This window comes from Polyergus mexicanus, unplaced genomic scaffold (assembly GCF_030449975.1).
Source record: "Polyergus mexicanus isolate NDT 795.1 unplaced genomic scaffold, iyPolMexi1.0 SCAF_3, whole genome shotgun sequence".
Taxonomy (NCBI): Eukaryota; Metazoa; Arthropoda; class Insecta; order Hymenoptera; family Formicidae; genus Polyergus; species Polyergus mexicanus.
This window is the reverse complement of record NW_027223323.1, coordinates 12,376,550-12,390,576: the sequence shown is the minus strand read 5'-3', so window position 1 is coordinate 12,390,576 and position 14,027 is coordinate 12,376,550. Positions and strand designations below refer to the sequence as shown.

Genomic DNA, 14,027 nt, shown 5'->3' with positions numbered 1-14,027 from the left:
CTAATCCCTTCACAGAGCACCAAAGGGATCGAGTTGGACTGCATTGCCTTGTGGCTGAGTGGGTGCTACAACGGCTTGAGGCTGAGATTGCGGCTGCTGTTGCTGCTGCAGATTAGGACCAGTCATCATGGGATTTGAGCCAGACATAGCCATCATCGGCGCAGCTCCTCCCGTAACCATCATACCACCACCAGCAGCGGAAGCACCTGGGATAGTACACATCATCGGCCTCATACCCTGCATACCCTGCATGCCCTGCATGCCCATCGGCATACCTTGCATACCCTACAGACACCAGAGAGCGAGAGAAATAAGACGTATGTACAAAAGGAAGCATGTGTGCCTGCAAAGTTTAATGTTTTTCTTAACAAAAAAAAATATTTCTGGAAAATATAATTGATCAATCGATATTATAATCAGATTAGAGTTGGACGATAACAATTTAGATACTGACTAGGAAAAAAAATGCATTTAGACTCTTTCTTATTTTATCTTATAAAGTACTCTGGAAGCAACTTTGATTGCACTAACATTGGACAGAATTGTACGTCGTCAGATGAGAAAGGGAGTATCGGATAAGATAAAATATGAATACTCTATATAAATACATTTTTTCCAAACAGGCTACTCTCCCTCGAGATTCTTGTTCAGTTTACATTTGCAAGAGGAATCTTTAGAAAAATACAATGTAGCTTGATCTAATCTATTCTGATAAAACGTATATGTTACCTACATATAGATGACAAACGTTTACAATCAACTTGTCTACATTGTCTACATTAAGGATCAACATGTCAAGCAAATTACAGCCAACGTATGCAGAAAAACAAATCTCAAACCAATCTGCAAAAATATAAGTCGCTGCGGCAAACTATCTACTACATTCTCGAGAAACGCGTGCACCAAGAGTTACATATCTATGCACAAGCACGCAATACGAGGAAACGCAATGAGATGTTTGAGTGTCGAGTTGGAACGTTATCTTTCGACGACTTTGTCACTTCAACGGAAAGTAGAGAATACAATGATAGTTGTATACTATAAATGATAATTATTAACGAAAGAGAGTTAGTGACAATTTGTGTTATCATATACATTATTCTTGTACAGAGTTTTGTGATCTAATATGGTGAATTCTGACGACGAATTTGGCACTTTATCGTGTTAAACAAGACATGTTCGTCGAAACGAAGACGCTCGTAATCTCGTGAGACTTACCATCATCGCAGGTTGCGAGGGGAAACCTATAGTGGTGGTAGTCGTAGGTAGAAGTTGCGTCATTCCTTGGCCCTGTAACACAGCCGGTAACATGCCATATGCCAGTGTGCATGCATCACACTCATCTAAAGGGTGCTAACTGACGAGAAAATTACTTCGTTATGATGTTACGCAGAGCGCGAAAGAGTCCTATGACGGACGATGACTTAATAATAAATTTACGGGCTTAGACAGAAAGAATTAAAGGGTACTACGTGACACTACGTACTTACGTACGCCGCTAATGAGCTAAAATAATTTACTGGGCCGCGTGATAAAGAATTTTCACGACAAGTGAAGACGATAACATTAAAATAATCGCGTTGGAAACAATCAGCACAAATGATCTACGGATCTGCATCGGAAATCTACAATTCATAATGCGTCTTATCAGAAACTAAATAATTGTTTTTTTGAAAATAATGCGTAACAACGATAATGTATATATGTGCGTGTATCCTTGTGTACCAACAATCAAAAAAAGCGTGCTGGGAATATTTTACGGAGACCGAAGAAGAAAATGTGAAGACTTACCATGGGCCGATATCCAGCACCAGTGGTAGCTGCCATCGGCTGAGGTGACCATCCGCCAGCTGAACCACCCGTTTTCGCGGCGTTCTTCGGTGAGTTCCATTGCATTCCTCTGCAAAAAGGAGAAATATTCGTTAATTCTGTTAAAAATATTACAAGTTGTATACACAAGTCCGATTTTGGGCACATCACACATCTATATTATCATTACAAAATCATTATTTATGGTTCTGCTATTATTATTATTATTATTATTATTATTATGTTTATAAATATATACCATTTTGATAAAATTTATTAAACTAAACTTTACATCATCATATATATTCCAAATAGAATTACTTGCATATACGAGGCATTTTTCAATCAATAATTTATTGAAATAGCCTTGTATACCAGGACTGACAATCAAGTTCACACGCGTCAACTATTCCATATCCGCTCGTGACCCTCCTTCCTGTCTTTCTTGATCTTGAGGAATAGAAAAAAAAGCGGAGGAGGTCACATTGGGCCCTGTCTGACTTTTTTCTATTTCCCAAAATCAAGAAAGACATGAAGAATCGTCATTGAGGGTCACGAACGGAGATGGAATGGATAACGCGTGCTCTAAACAGTCTCATGGAGAATGATTTTGAAGACTGCTTCCTGCAATAGAAAAAACATTGGACTAAGTGCATTGCTTTAGGAAGGGACTATTTTAAAGGGGACCGTGTATTAAATAAAGAATAAGTATGTTTTGTAACTATAATAAATATTTTCTACGTACTTAATTGTCCTCGTATATAAAGTATGGTCGCACTTACTTTGCTTGTTGTTGTCCGCTCTTATTGATGGTCAGATTTTGCGCAAGACTAGCGAGACTACTGTCCAAGTCTCCGGTCAAAACCTTGCCAGTGGCAGATGCGCTAATCGGTTGCCCCGCGGCTGAAATAATATTAATTCAAAATCAATTTATCATCACATCGGCATAAAAAAATTGTTAAAAATTCTAAGCAACATCTATGTCAGACAAAGCTCTCCAAATATGCAATAAAAACCAAGTGATAATTTAAAACAAATTATTAAATTTACTTAAATTTACAAAATATAAAGTATAATTTTCAAATAATGTATTTTCTAAAAAAAAAAAAAAAATTAGTTTCTAAAAAAACCATCGTCGCAAAATTTCTAAACAATAGCGTGCAAAGCTTTTAAAACAAATAACGTAGAATTATGTTTGCATTACGGCAATTAGTCATCAGCATGCGGATTATCATAATTGAATTGTAAACTAATAAAGTAGAATAACGATTACATACATACATAATATAGAGGTTATCGCGCGTTCTATGAAAATATAAATGATTAACCAGAGTGATGTAATCATTTATTTTTTTCAGTAATTTTTGCAGCAATTGTCACAAACACAAATACGTTTATCTACTCGTATGTGCAAATGGTTAAAAATACGTCATAATTATCTCACATTCTCATATTTCTAAACATAAACATTCGATACAACTTATCGATCAAATAAAAATAAAGTAATACATAAATCAAACGTGCAATTTTCTCCTAAACAATGTAGAAAAAATGTCTAACGGATATTCAAAAGGCGTATCTTAAATCTACACATATTTCTCCCAGATATTACAGAGTTTTATATAGTTTGGAATATGCAATACTGTGTTGGCGCAAAAAGGCTAAAAAAATTGAAGAGACTTGAACGAAAAGAACAGCAAATACGTGACACTCATGCAATTAGCGTGGGTTAGTTTAGGCATTCCCGTCACCTGACATCGGCTGTTTTGCCGGCGAGCCGTACCCCACGGGGACTTGGGCTTGGGTAGGAATACCGTAGCCGACCATCGGCGCGCCGGTCATCATGGATTGTTGCCCGGCGGCGTCGTTCATACCGCTGAATATACCGGCACCCGCCGGCGGCATTTGTTGTTGCAGCGATTGCTGCTGAATGGTCATCGCAGCTTGCTGCTGGACCATTGGCGCTGGACGCGACGGAGACCCGCCCAGTGCCATGCGGATGCTGTCGTTGAGATCGTCGAAGGCGCTCTTGTTAGCGGGGGGGCCTGGGGCCGCCGCCGTCGCTGCCGCTGGTCTACCATGTGACACTCCGCCGACGCCGCTGATGGTCGGAGATAGTGCACGCGGTGCGGCACCAACGTTTGCAGCAGCAACGGCAGTCGCGGGTGGCGGTGGTCTAGGTGGCGGCGTGGCAGTAGAGGATATCTTGCCGACGGCCGAAGGCGCCGTCGACGCCACCACCTCGGCCGCCGCGGCGTCCCCGTCGCTATTTGTAGCGGTCTTCAGCATCGCGGCGGACCCGTCGCCCCCCGCGAAGAGATCCGCCTGACCAGCACTGAAGAGGTCTCCGCCTGGCGCCGTTGTTGCTGCTTGTCCCGATTCATTCATCGCATTGCCGCCAACAACACCACCGCCGGTGTTTTGATCGAAGAACCCGAAAGCGCCGGCGTTCGTCGCCGTCTGTTGACCGCCGGCGGTACCGAGGGACGGGAAATCGGACATGAAGGGATTAGGTACGGACGCGGCCGTTCCTGGGACGCCAGCTTGCGCAGAAAGTGATCAAGGTGCATAAGTTAGCTTTTTCTTCCGTTCTCACATTCGAACAGCAATTCAATGACAATGTAAAATGCCTTGCGATTATTATACGGCGACCCGTTAATACGTTAGTTACAGAGAGAACAAAAAGAAAAAAATATGTATTCGGAGAATGTATCGAATAATCAGCGCTTATCAAAAATTTCACATATAAAGAAAGAATAATATATATAAAGAAAATATACTACTATATTATCATTATTATCTATAATAGTAAAAATATTTGTCATAACAATGTAAACGCTGTTTCATTCGCTACATAGCATTAAACGGTATGTGTGATTGCTCAGGCGCGTTCCAAGTATAAGACGCTAAAGTATAAGATGTATGATGCAAAAATATTATCAAAATGGCCGCAAAAATTCTACGATAGAAAGAGGAGAAGAAATGTACAGATGACAGAAAAGAAGGGATTATATATATATATATATATATATATATATATATATATATATAATCCCTGCTTATTGCACTAAATTAATAAGCACTTACTAGATTGCTGATCCTGATTTCCGAATACAGAGGAAAAGCTGTTATCTGTAACAAAGTTATTATTTGCCGGTGGCGCAGCTGGCGCGAAACCTAAAAGAAAAAAAAAGATGGAAAATGGAAGAAAATGAAAACCAAAGAAGAACATATCATAATCAAGCGCGGTGATCAAAAGAAGCAGCGATGATCGAGACTATAATGCCGAGACTTAGATGCTGTGCTCACCAGTACCGTTGGTCATCCACATATTGTTCTGGGTAGCAGATTGCGCGCCCGTTGCGGCCGGTTGCGGCGTCCCAAACATGTTCGCGAACGGATTACCTGCCAGTTGCAGCAGATCATCCGACGCCTTTTGTGAAAGTTGTTGCTGCAATAAGTAATCGATTATTGTGGCGAATGGGAATTGTACACGACATTAGTCGAATAAAACAAAAATGTAGATATACCTGTTGATTTTCGGACATTGCTGTACCAAACAAATCCACGATAGGTTGATTGGCATTATTGATCGGTGAACTGAGAAAGGGATTTGTGCTGGTACTCGATGGCGATTGTACTTTTGCCTGCAATACATACATTGAGAATCTCAATATCGTCCATTTAAAATTAAAACCACCTTCTTTCATCTTGGATTAAATACTTTGATCGCTAATAATTTGTAATTTGCCTAATACCTTGTATTGATTCATGGCGGCTTCCTCTTCTGCAAGAGCTTGCTGTCGCAGTGCCTCGTCGATGTGGCCGTTCCCAGTTTGGTCGAGTCGCGCATTGCTGGCTACTGTTCCGAACGCGTTACTGGTGGAAGACAGGGCGGACACTCCCGACTTTACATTGGTTCTATGGCTGCTTTTGGGCGATGATAGGATGTCGGAAATGTGTGGTGTCAATTGGACGGAAGAAAAAAAAAAAGAGGACGGACAAGAAGAATACGGAAGATCCGTTTCTCAACGAGTTCGTAAAATGTGGCGAGAGAGAGGAGCGTAAAGGAAAATTGATAATTGAAAACAAAGGAGAAGAGAGACAAACAAAAAAACAAAAAGACAAACGGTGTAGTACGTATAGATGTAACAATGCGCGTAAAAATGCAGTGTGCATTATCCATTCATACACTCTTATATACTTTTCTCTCTCTCTCTCTCTCTCTCTCTCTTTTTCTCTCTTCTTTTTCACTCGCTATTTTACTCTCCGATTTTTTACTATATGTCCTAATATACACATACATTTATTGATGTTCTACTTTTTGTAGTGAAAAGTAGCGTCAAGCTTGCGTACCAAATTAAATTAAATTACATGATACATTAATATGAGTGAAATTGAACTTGCTACAATAATAAAAAAAGTCATTTTGTACAGATAAATACATGTGCATCAAAATATGACATAATATCTTCTTCGTTTTAAGACAAATTATTTTAACAATTGACGATATATATCTCAATTCAAATTGTTAAATCTAAGCTATATAAAAATTAAATCTATCACAAGAAATAAGAAATATAATTTAATAAATTTATATATATTTAATAAATTTTACTATTAATTAAAATATTATTAAAATATCATCCATTATTTATACATATAATCAATACTATTAAATTATTGATTTACTGTTAATCGCATTTAAGACAATATATTTATACAGTGTGCTTAATAACTCATATAAATAAAACTATAGGGAAACTACTTCAATTATCTAAACAGATAATAAGTTTATTCATGCAATATACACGAACGGTAAATTGGACAATGTAAAAATTACAATTATGATTTTCGACGAAAGATATCAAAAATTTAGAGACATAGCATGGATACCTTAAATGGATAAGGATACAAAAATAAATTTCAAAGCTTCTATATACCACTAAATGTCATTGGAGAAAATTAACCTTAAGTATCCAGAAGTTACCATCGACAAACTTTGTAAATTGGAAGATAACTGTCGAGAAAGACATTTCCAAAAATATTGTTCAAGACCTCTTACGATATTTACTTAAAAGGAACATGATGGATATTTAGCATTTCTATAATTCTGTAATGTTTCTTATGGATTTTTAAAATGGGTTAATTGAGAAGTTATGGTATTCGAGATAAACAAATGCAATTTTGCGTCATAATTCTTATGCGTGTGCATGTGCGAAACATATTTTGTTCAAGTACTCGTATTAAGAAGCTCGTAAAGATGTGTATAGAAGAAAATGTTATTAATCTTAAAAAAATGTACAATGAGACGAAAACGGTGGATTTTGGGAAAAGTAGAGAAGGAGAAGTATGTCGATTTTGATAGCATTCAGCGTAAGGACGTTTAGAATTATTCCTACATTGATCATTATGTGAACTTTAAATGGATCGGATAAAAATGGGAAAAGAAATACCTTGCTGATTGCGTCGGTGTATTCGCGGCAGAACCCTTCTTTCCTTCCAAGGAAGCAAGATGTTGCTCTAAGGCGTCCAATAAACTACTCGGTGCCTAAAAAACAATTTGCCAATCATTCATAGAGCATCGTTAGAATCGAGTGAGATGCAAGATAGAATGAATCAGCTGTGCATTTGATTCAAAAAACATTTTTCTGCGCTAAAACGCATGCATTTATTTTTAGAAGATTTCGTGAGTTTTACATAAATATTTTTAGAAAATGCTATAAACGAATTTTCGATAAAAGAGTAATTGACATAAAATCGACTCACAAAATCTACCAAAATAAATATCGCCAATTATCTCTATGCTGCTCTATACTAAATTACACTAACTCTACCTCGTTAAGATAATCAGTGATGTTATTACCTGTCAGTAATGTACAATAGGAAGAAACAAACGAAAATATTACTTTATCGATTGACTACATATTTTTCTTCGCTCATTGTTAATTATTCTTTAAAATGACAACCGATACTTATGTACAGATAATTAAACAGATTCTTTTTATTATTATTATTATTATTATTATTATTATTATTATTATTATTATAAGATAAAGAGATAATGAATGGTATCGTAAATGCACGTACCTTTGTCAGATCTGGTATGTCTCCTTTATCGATGCCGACGTTCTGTAAAAAGAAATACGCTCAGTTATGTCAACTTAATGTTATCGGCCATTTTTACATTTAAATCATATGTATAACTTACTTCCGCAACTTTCAGAAATTCTCCGACCCTATCCATACGTATGAGGAACTTTTTGTAAAGATCTAAAGCGTCCCGACATTGTTTCTTGTTCATGTCAAAATATTTCTCTGAAAAAGATCACAATCGCAATCGTCCGATTAGAGATTAATTATTCCATCTATCTTCGAGTATGCATTTATTATGCGCGAATAGAAAAAGCGAATATACTGCGTTACCTAATAGATTAATGATGCCGTCATTATAACAGGCGAATAACCGGATAAGATCTCGAAAGAGGAGCATGAAGGCCATATTTATGACGCCATTCGTGAGGTCGTTAGCCGTGCAATCGAATTCCAGTAGCGCGTCGAGTTGGGACTGCAGTACCGGCAAAGTTTTCAGGAGTTTCTCGGCGTTCATTGTGCGTAAAGTGCCGTCCTCCTTCCTATAATGTCGATTCCGCAATAAACATTAATTCTCTCGCTCTAAATAGTAAAATAAAATTACGAATTATAACGTTTCTTAGTACATACCCCCGTTTCACTTTGCAGAAGTCGAACGCTACCGTCCTATAGGAGAGGGCCTTCTCGTTGAGATACTTGGCGTATCGCCTGATGAACGGCGACATATCATATCCTGATCGACGCGTAGAGGAAAAAAACAAAAAAAAACGGCGATTAGTCATTTTTGTTCAGGTTCCGTGAAGACGTAATAAAAGAACTAATAGGCAGTGCGAGATGTAACAATGCGTAAAAGTGAAATTAGAAAGTTGGCAATATACACCCGAGAGATGCGATTGCATTAATTTCATAAAGTTATATAAGCATGCGTGTCGAAGCCGATTGAAAATCAATTTTTTATCAAATATGTAATAGTAAATTTATACTGAACATAATTAATGTACAACATATAACAATTGATGCAAACATATATATATATATATATGTATACATTTATTACAGTTAAAAATTTCATGTTTTTAGTTTAAAAAATTTAAAATTGAACATACAAAACTACAAAGCAACGTTAGTACATTAACAAACAAAAAAAAAACAAGAAAATGAAATGTCTTTTGTTATTAGAACTTACCCACGCGTATTCCTGCTTCGTGTCCGAAGAGATAGAAAGTTAGTCCAGGTTAGTAAATCGTATACACAGGTTCAGACACATGGAAAAGAGAAAGATTCGCATTTTCCATATGGATGATAGCTATACGATGCGAGGAAGTTAGCGAGACGGAAAAAAATTCGCGCGTGGAAAAATTCGTGAAAGGAGTTCGCGCCGTTTTAAAAATTCATAATTGTTATCTAAGCGCCTCAATGATCTATGTGCAATGATCTCTAATCGAATTCACGTCTCGTAAACACATTCTCGGCGTCGAAATGTCCGCAATTAGCTATTCAAATTACGACATGTTGCAATTCTCCAAGCGACGCGTGCATATTAAATCAGTCTGCTCGAATATCGATACATGAATTTTTAAACTGAAAAATGTATCGCGAGTGTGCGAAAAGCCGTGCTATTCGTGCTGCGTTCTTCGCGATAGTTTTGTTAATACTAAAACAAATGTTAATCTTCCGATTTTCAGATGAAAAAAAAAAACATATTTAAAAATTTTAAATGACGAATTGTCACGAGAGCAGTTCTCTTTTTTGTCCATATACACAGGATGCCGCAGAATCGACAGAAAGTGAACACAATGTGAAATTTGCATTCAATCAATCATTCATGAACAAAAATATCTGTTAATACAATATCTATTCAAATGTTGTATAAAAATTCTCTGATGCTATTTTTGTTTAAAATTCCAAAAAAAAAAGAGAGAATATTTTAAAGATTTTTTGGTGCAATTTCCTAAAATTAGTTTCTTTTTATTAAATGCGTTTTCTAAAACCTTTAAGACTAATACGAATAAATAATGATGAAACATTATTTGTTCTAAATTTAGGAACGAATAACGTTACGTGTCATCATTTTCCGTCCAATTCTGGAACATCTTGCGACATCCTGAGAAACGCAAAGCCCCCCATTGATGCGATCGTGAAATAATCACCTTGTACGCCGCTCTTGTCGAGAAAATTGCTAAGTTGAAACGTGCTATTGCTGGAGGCAAGATACTGTGTGAACCTCTGCAAATAGAAAACTCATTTTAGACGGATACACGAGTGTCTTGCGATTCGAACGAAAACGAAAAAGAGTAATTACCTCATTGCCGTAACACATCATGTGATGCACGGTGATCAGAGCTTTGAAGACCACTGTCCAGTTTGTGTTCTGCGAGCGTTCTATCAGGAGATTAGCGAGCTGCGGTATGGAGACGTTCGGCTCATTGGTGCAATGGATTAAATCTGAAACGAGAAAGAGAGACGGTTATTATTTTCAGGCGTGTTCAAGTACGTTGAAAATATTTTCTCGAAATCGGTCAATCTCTCGTGCACTCTCGACTCCGAGAGAAAATCTTGCAGTCCACAATGAGAGGCACTGACCTCCACCTTATAAGATTACATTGTAATTTACATACTACGTATGATTCACAATCGTCGTCAGTGACGATAGTATTGTGTTGTGAGAATCTCTCGCGAATGCGAAATTTCAAGTTGAAAACTTAATGAAAATAAATTTTTATATATTCGTATTAGACTTTTTTACGAGGATATGTTCGACAATTTTATACATGAAAGTGCGAGGTAAAAGCGAATTAATATCCTTATCGCGGATAAAATAACAGCTGCCTAGCGTAACGATCTATTAAGTATAATTGAAAATCATCCACCACTTTTTATCTTTATGAATTCTGAACTAAATACAAAATAGTATATCGTTACAAATAAAAGATCTTGATTAAGATGGATGTAATTTCTAAAGTGAACCGACCGATTTTATCCTGTAAAATCTACAAAACTAAACCAAAAAAAAACCTGATAAAATAATTTTACTCGTTCCAGATTGTACAATAGATATCTACATGATTAATTGTAAAAAATTTTTCGCACGGAATTTTCAACTAAAACTTTCAGCATTCAGATGATTCAGATGATTCAAAGAAATCGAGTGATTCAGAATTCACGTAATTCTCATCATTATTCTTTTTATTATTACGCGTAGTAAACTAACCGGATTTAATAATCATAATGCACGATTAAATGTCATCAAATTATTATATGGGAGATATGTATATATTTAATAATAACCCGCCAAAAATATATATAAAACTAATATAAATTAAAAAAAAATATATATATATATTTTTTTTTATTTTCGTCCTGCCTATAATTATAATTTAAATTAATTATTAGTAACATGAGATTTTTTTATCCAAAATTATATAATATATAAAAATTACTATCTAAAATTATATTATAAATAAGAGAAAGAGATATAGATATTGTATAGATTAGAGAGAGAAAGAGAGAGAGAGTAATATTTTCTGCTCTCGAATCACAAATTATCGCAAATTATCTAAAACGGATGTAAAAGAACGACTCAAAAATTCAATATTTTAACAAGCGGCAATGTACGGGAGGCCGATCAATCGCAATTGATTAACGAAAGTAGCAGCCACGTCAGAAGAATATCATGTAACAAGATTAATAATCGCGTCGTCGCTCGATTTCGTACGCGACGATGTTTAATATATTGTACTACTATTGTATTATTATCAGGGTTGGGAAAGTTACTTTATAAAAGTAACTCGTTACCGTTACTGTTATTTTTTCTAAAAAGTAACTCGTTACCGTTACTCGTTACTAATTTTAAAAAGTTACTCGTTACCGTTACAGTTACTAAAAAGTAACGAGTCGTTACAATTTCCGTTACTTTTTTACAATACAAACTAATAAATTATTTTGCATAAGAAAAACTTTTAAAAAATTGTAAGCAAGATTTCATTCAAGATTTATTACAAAATAAATGATTAAATTTTATCGAAATTCTTTAATAATTTTTAATAAAATTTGTTGCTTCATAGTATCATCATTTAAATGCCCTCTTTGTGGTGTTAATACAGAGCCACCGATGCTAAACATTCTTTCTACAGATGCACTGCTTGGTAGAGCTGTATTATATTTAATAAAAAGTTTTTTAAGTTTTGGATAGTCGTTTAACATTTCTATATTACAATTATTTGATTTTAAAAACCGTTGCAATTCTTCTTGTTCAGATTCATTTTGCACCGTTTTTTGCTCAAAAATGAAAAAATCATCGTGATCGTCAGATTTTCCAGCTTTTGAAGAATTTTCAGTTGATCGGATTCCCAATAAATCCTCCAAGTAATTTTCAGCATGTTTTCTTTTTTCTCCGGTTAACCAGTTTAACTTAAATTTTGGATGTAAACATGCTGCTATTATTAATTCTTTTGTTTCAAATATTGTAAGAAATCTAAAATCAAATATAGTAAATTAAGCGACATTGTTTGTTTTATTGAAATTAATACTTTTGAATCAATAGTTTAAAATAAAATAATATTTTTCAATTAAATCCTTATTTAAAATTAAATAACATATGTATTAATCAAATTAATAAGTTACCTTTTATTTAAACCTTGCTGAATAGCTTCAACTAATGAATGGCAATCTATAAGGTCAGATTTATTGAGATTTTCTAATTTTCGTTGCAAGGTACTTAGAACTGGTAGTAAATGAGAGCTCTGCTTTTCCGAAAAGATAAAGCTCTCATTGGATATCGCGCGTCGCATCATCGCACTGGTCTGCAAGAGCCATAAGTTGATCAATCACATTCAAGCATTTTTACAATATAATAAGAATGCTAATTGGTCGATTTGCTTACGACTTTACGGTTAAGATAAAAATTTTATCACGCACAATAGCAAGAATAATATCTTAAATAAATCAAAAAATTTGAAAAAAGTAACGATAAAAGTAACTGTTAAATTCGTTACTCGTTACCGAAAATTGTAACGAAGTTACTTTTTCCGTTACAAATAAAATTTGTAACGCCATTACCGTTACAGTTACCGAAAAAAGTAACTGTAACGGTAACGGCGTTACAAGTAACGCGTTACTTCCCAACCCTGATTATTATACACACACTGAAAGCGCATATTAGCATATTGTTAATCGGATCCTTAATCTCAAGATTGAATTTTTTTGATGAAAATTTAAAGAGGCAATTTTTCCCGAGAATAAATTTAAAAAAAAAAACCCCACCTTGTATGAAATACAAATGATGTATTAGGTAAAATTATATTTGAAAAAAAATTTCGATACATAATAATACGAGTTAACATACTTAGTAATGTTTTAACAGCAAGAATTCTTATCGAGTGAGCCTGCGTTTATTAAGCCTCTGACCATGGATATCTGTTATCATATCTGTTTACAATTCACAAAATATATCCTCCTCGCACGAGGGAGATCAAAGTTTATTCGATCGGCGTGAAAAAAACGACAGGAGTTAAACAATATTTTACCGCGAACAGTTTCCCACGTTCTTTAAAGCGTCTTCTCTCTCATTCGATCGACTTATCGCGATATGTTCTTCTAATTTGCGCGGATTGTTTTTGTAAACAAAAGCACAGATAATTATCTGCGCGTAATAATTATCTGCGTGATCGATTTTAATGCAGAGTAAGACAGAAAATGAATAAAATTCCTACGCTCACAATAAAAAGAAATATTATGTACTGCGTGTATTCAACATTTTATTAGGATATTGAATAAAAAGATATGTCTATTTATAATATATTAGACACGTTCAATTTAGACATTTTTAGTTAGGATTAACGATGCCGTTTCATAAAAATCCTAATCTATGCTTCAGTGAACGTATCATATATTTTAAACACATAATTCAAAATTTGTCTTATCGGTGAGGTGCCGGCTACTTACAATATAAGAGCAAAATTATCAAAGAGGTAATTTTTTTTCTCGATTCTTTAAATTTCAATAAAATTCCATGAGAATTCCCTGATTTTTTCCAGGTACAAAATAAAATCCCAAATAATTTCATTTCCAGGAAGTAGAGATCCTGAATTAAAATAGAAGGAGTACTCTGCGTTGATACCACTGCT

The 14,027-nt window shown here is 35.2% G+C and overlaps 1 protein-coding gene across 18 annotated transcripts in view; it reads right to left on the bottom strand.

Moving 5' to 3' along the window:
- Lap (phosphatidylinositol-binding clathrin assembly protein lap) overlaps positions 1 to 14,027 on the bottom strand; it is a 59,691-nt gene that overhangs the window by 31,328 nt on the left and 14,336 nt on the right. For 3 of the 18 annotated variants that reach the window (XM_070293349.1, XM_070293350.1, XM_070293351.1), the window contains exons 2-18: positions 10,205 to 10,347; positions 10,053 to 10,128; positions 9,089 to 9,103; positions 8,533 to 8,635; positions 8,236 to 8,444; positions 8,021 to 8,127; positions 7,900 to 7,941; positions 7,266 to 7,360; positions 5,568 to 5,739; positions 5,340 to 5,456; positions 5,119 to 5,260; positions 4,897 to 4,986; positions 3,561 to 4,352; positions 2,592 to 2,712; positions 1,792 to 1,900; positions 1,219 to 1,290; positions 1 to 285 (exon numbers count right to left, since the gene is read on the bottom strand). In XM_070293349.1, coding sequence (XP_070149450.1) covers positions 10 to 285; positions 1,219 to 1,290; positions 1,792 to 1,900; positions 2,592 to 2,712; positions 3,561 to 4,352; positions 4,897 to 4,986; positions 5,119 to 5,260; positions 5,340 to 5,456; positions 5,568 to 5,739; positions 7,266 to 7,360; positions 7,900 to 7,941; positions 8,021 to 8,127; positions 8,236 to 8,444; positions 8,533 to 8,635; positions 9,089 to 9,103; positions 10,053 to 10,128; positions 10,205 to 10,347 — 2,681 coding nt within the window. In that variant the 3' untranslated portion in view covers positions 1 to 9. Of the gene's footprint in view, positions 286 to 1,218; positions 1,291 to 1,318; positions 1,626 to 1,791; positions 1,901 to 2,591; positions 2,713 to 3,560; positions 4,353 to 4,896; positions 4,987 to 5,118; positions 5,261 to 5,339; positions 5,457 to 5,567; positions 5,740 to 7,265; positions 7,361 to 7,899; positions 7,942 to 8,020; positions 8,128 to 8,235; positions 8,445 to 8,532; positions 8,636 to 9,088; positions 9,104 to 10,052; positions 10,129 to 10,204; positions 10,348 to 14,027 lie in introns of those variants that run through there. The other 15 variants (XM_070293354.1, XM_070293359.1, XM_070293357.1 and 12 more) reach the window with 15 other exon arrangements.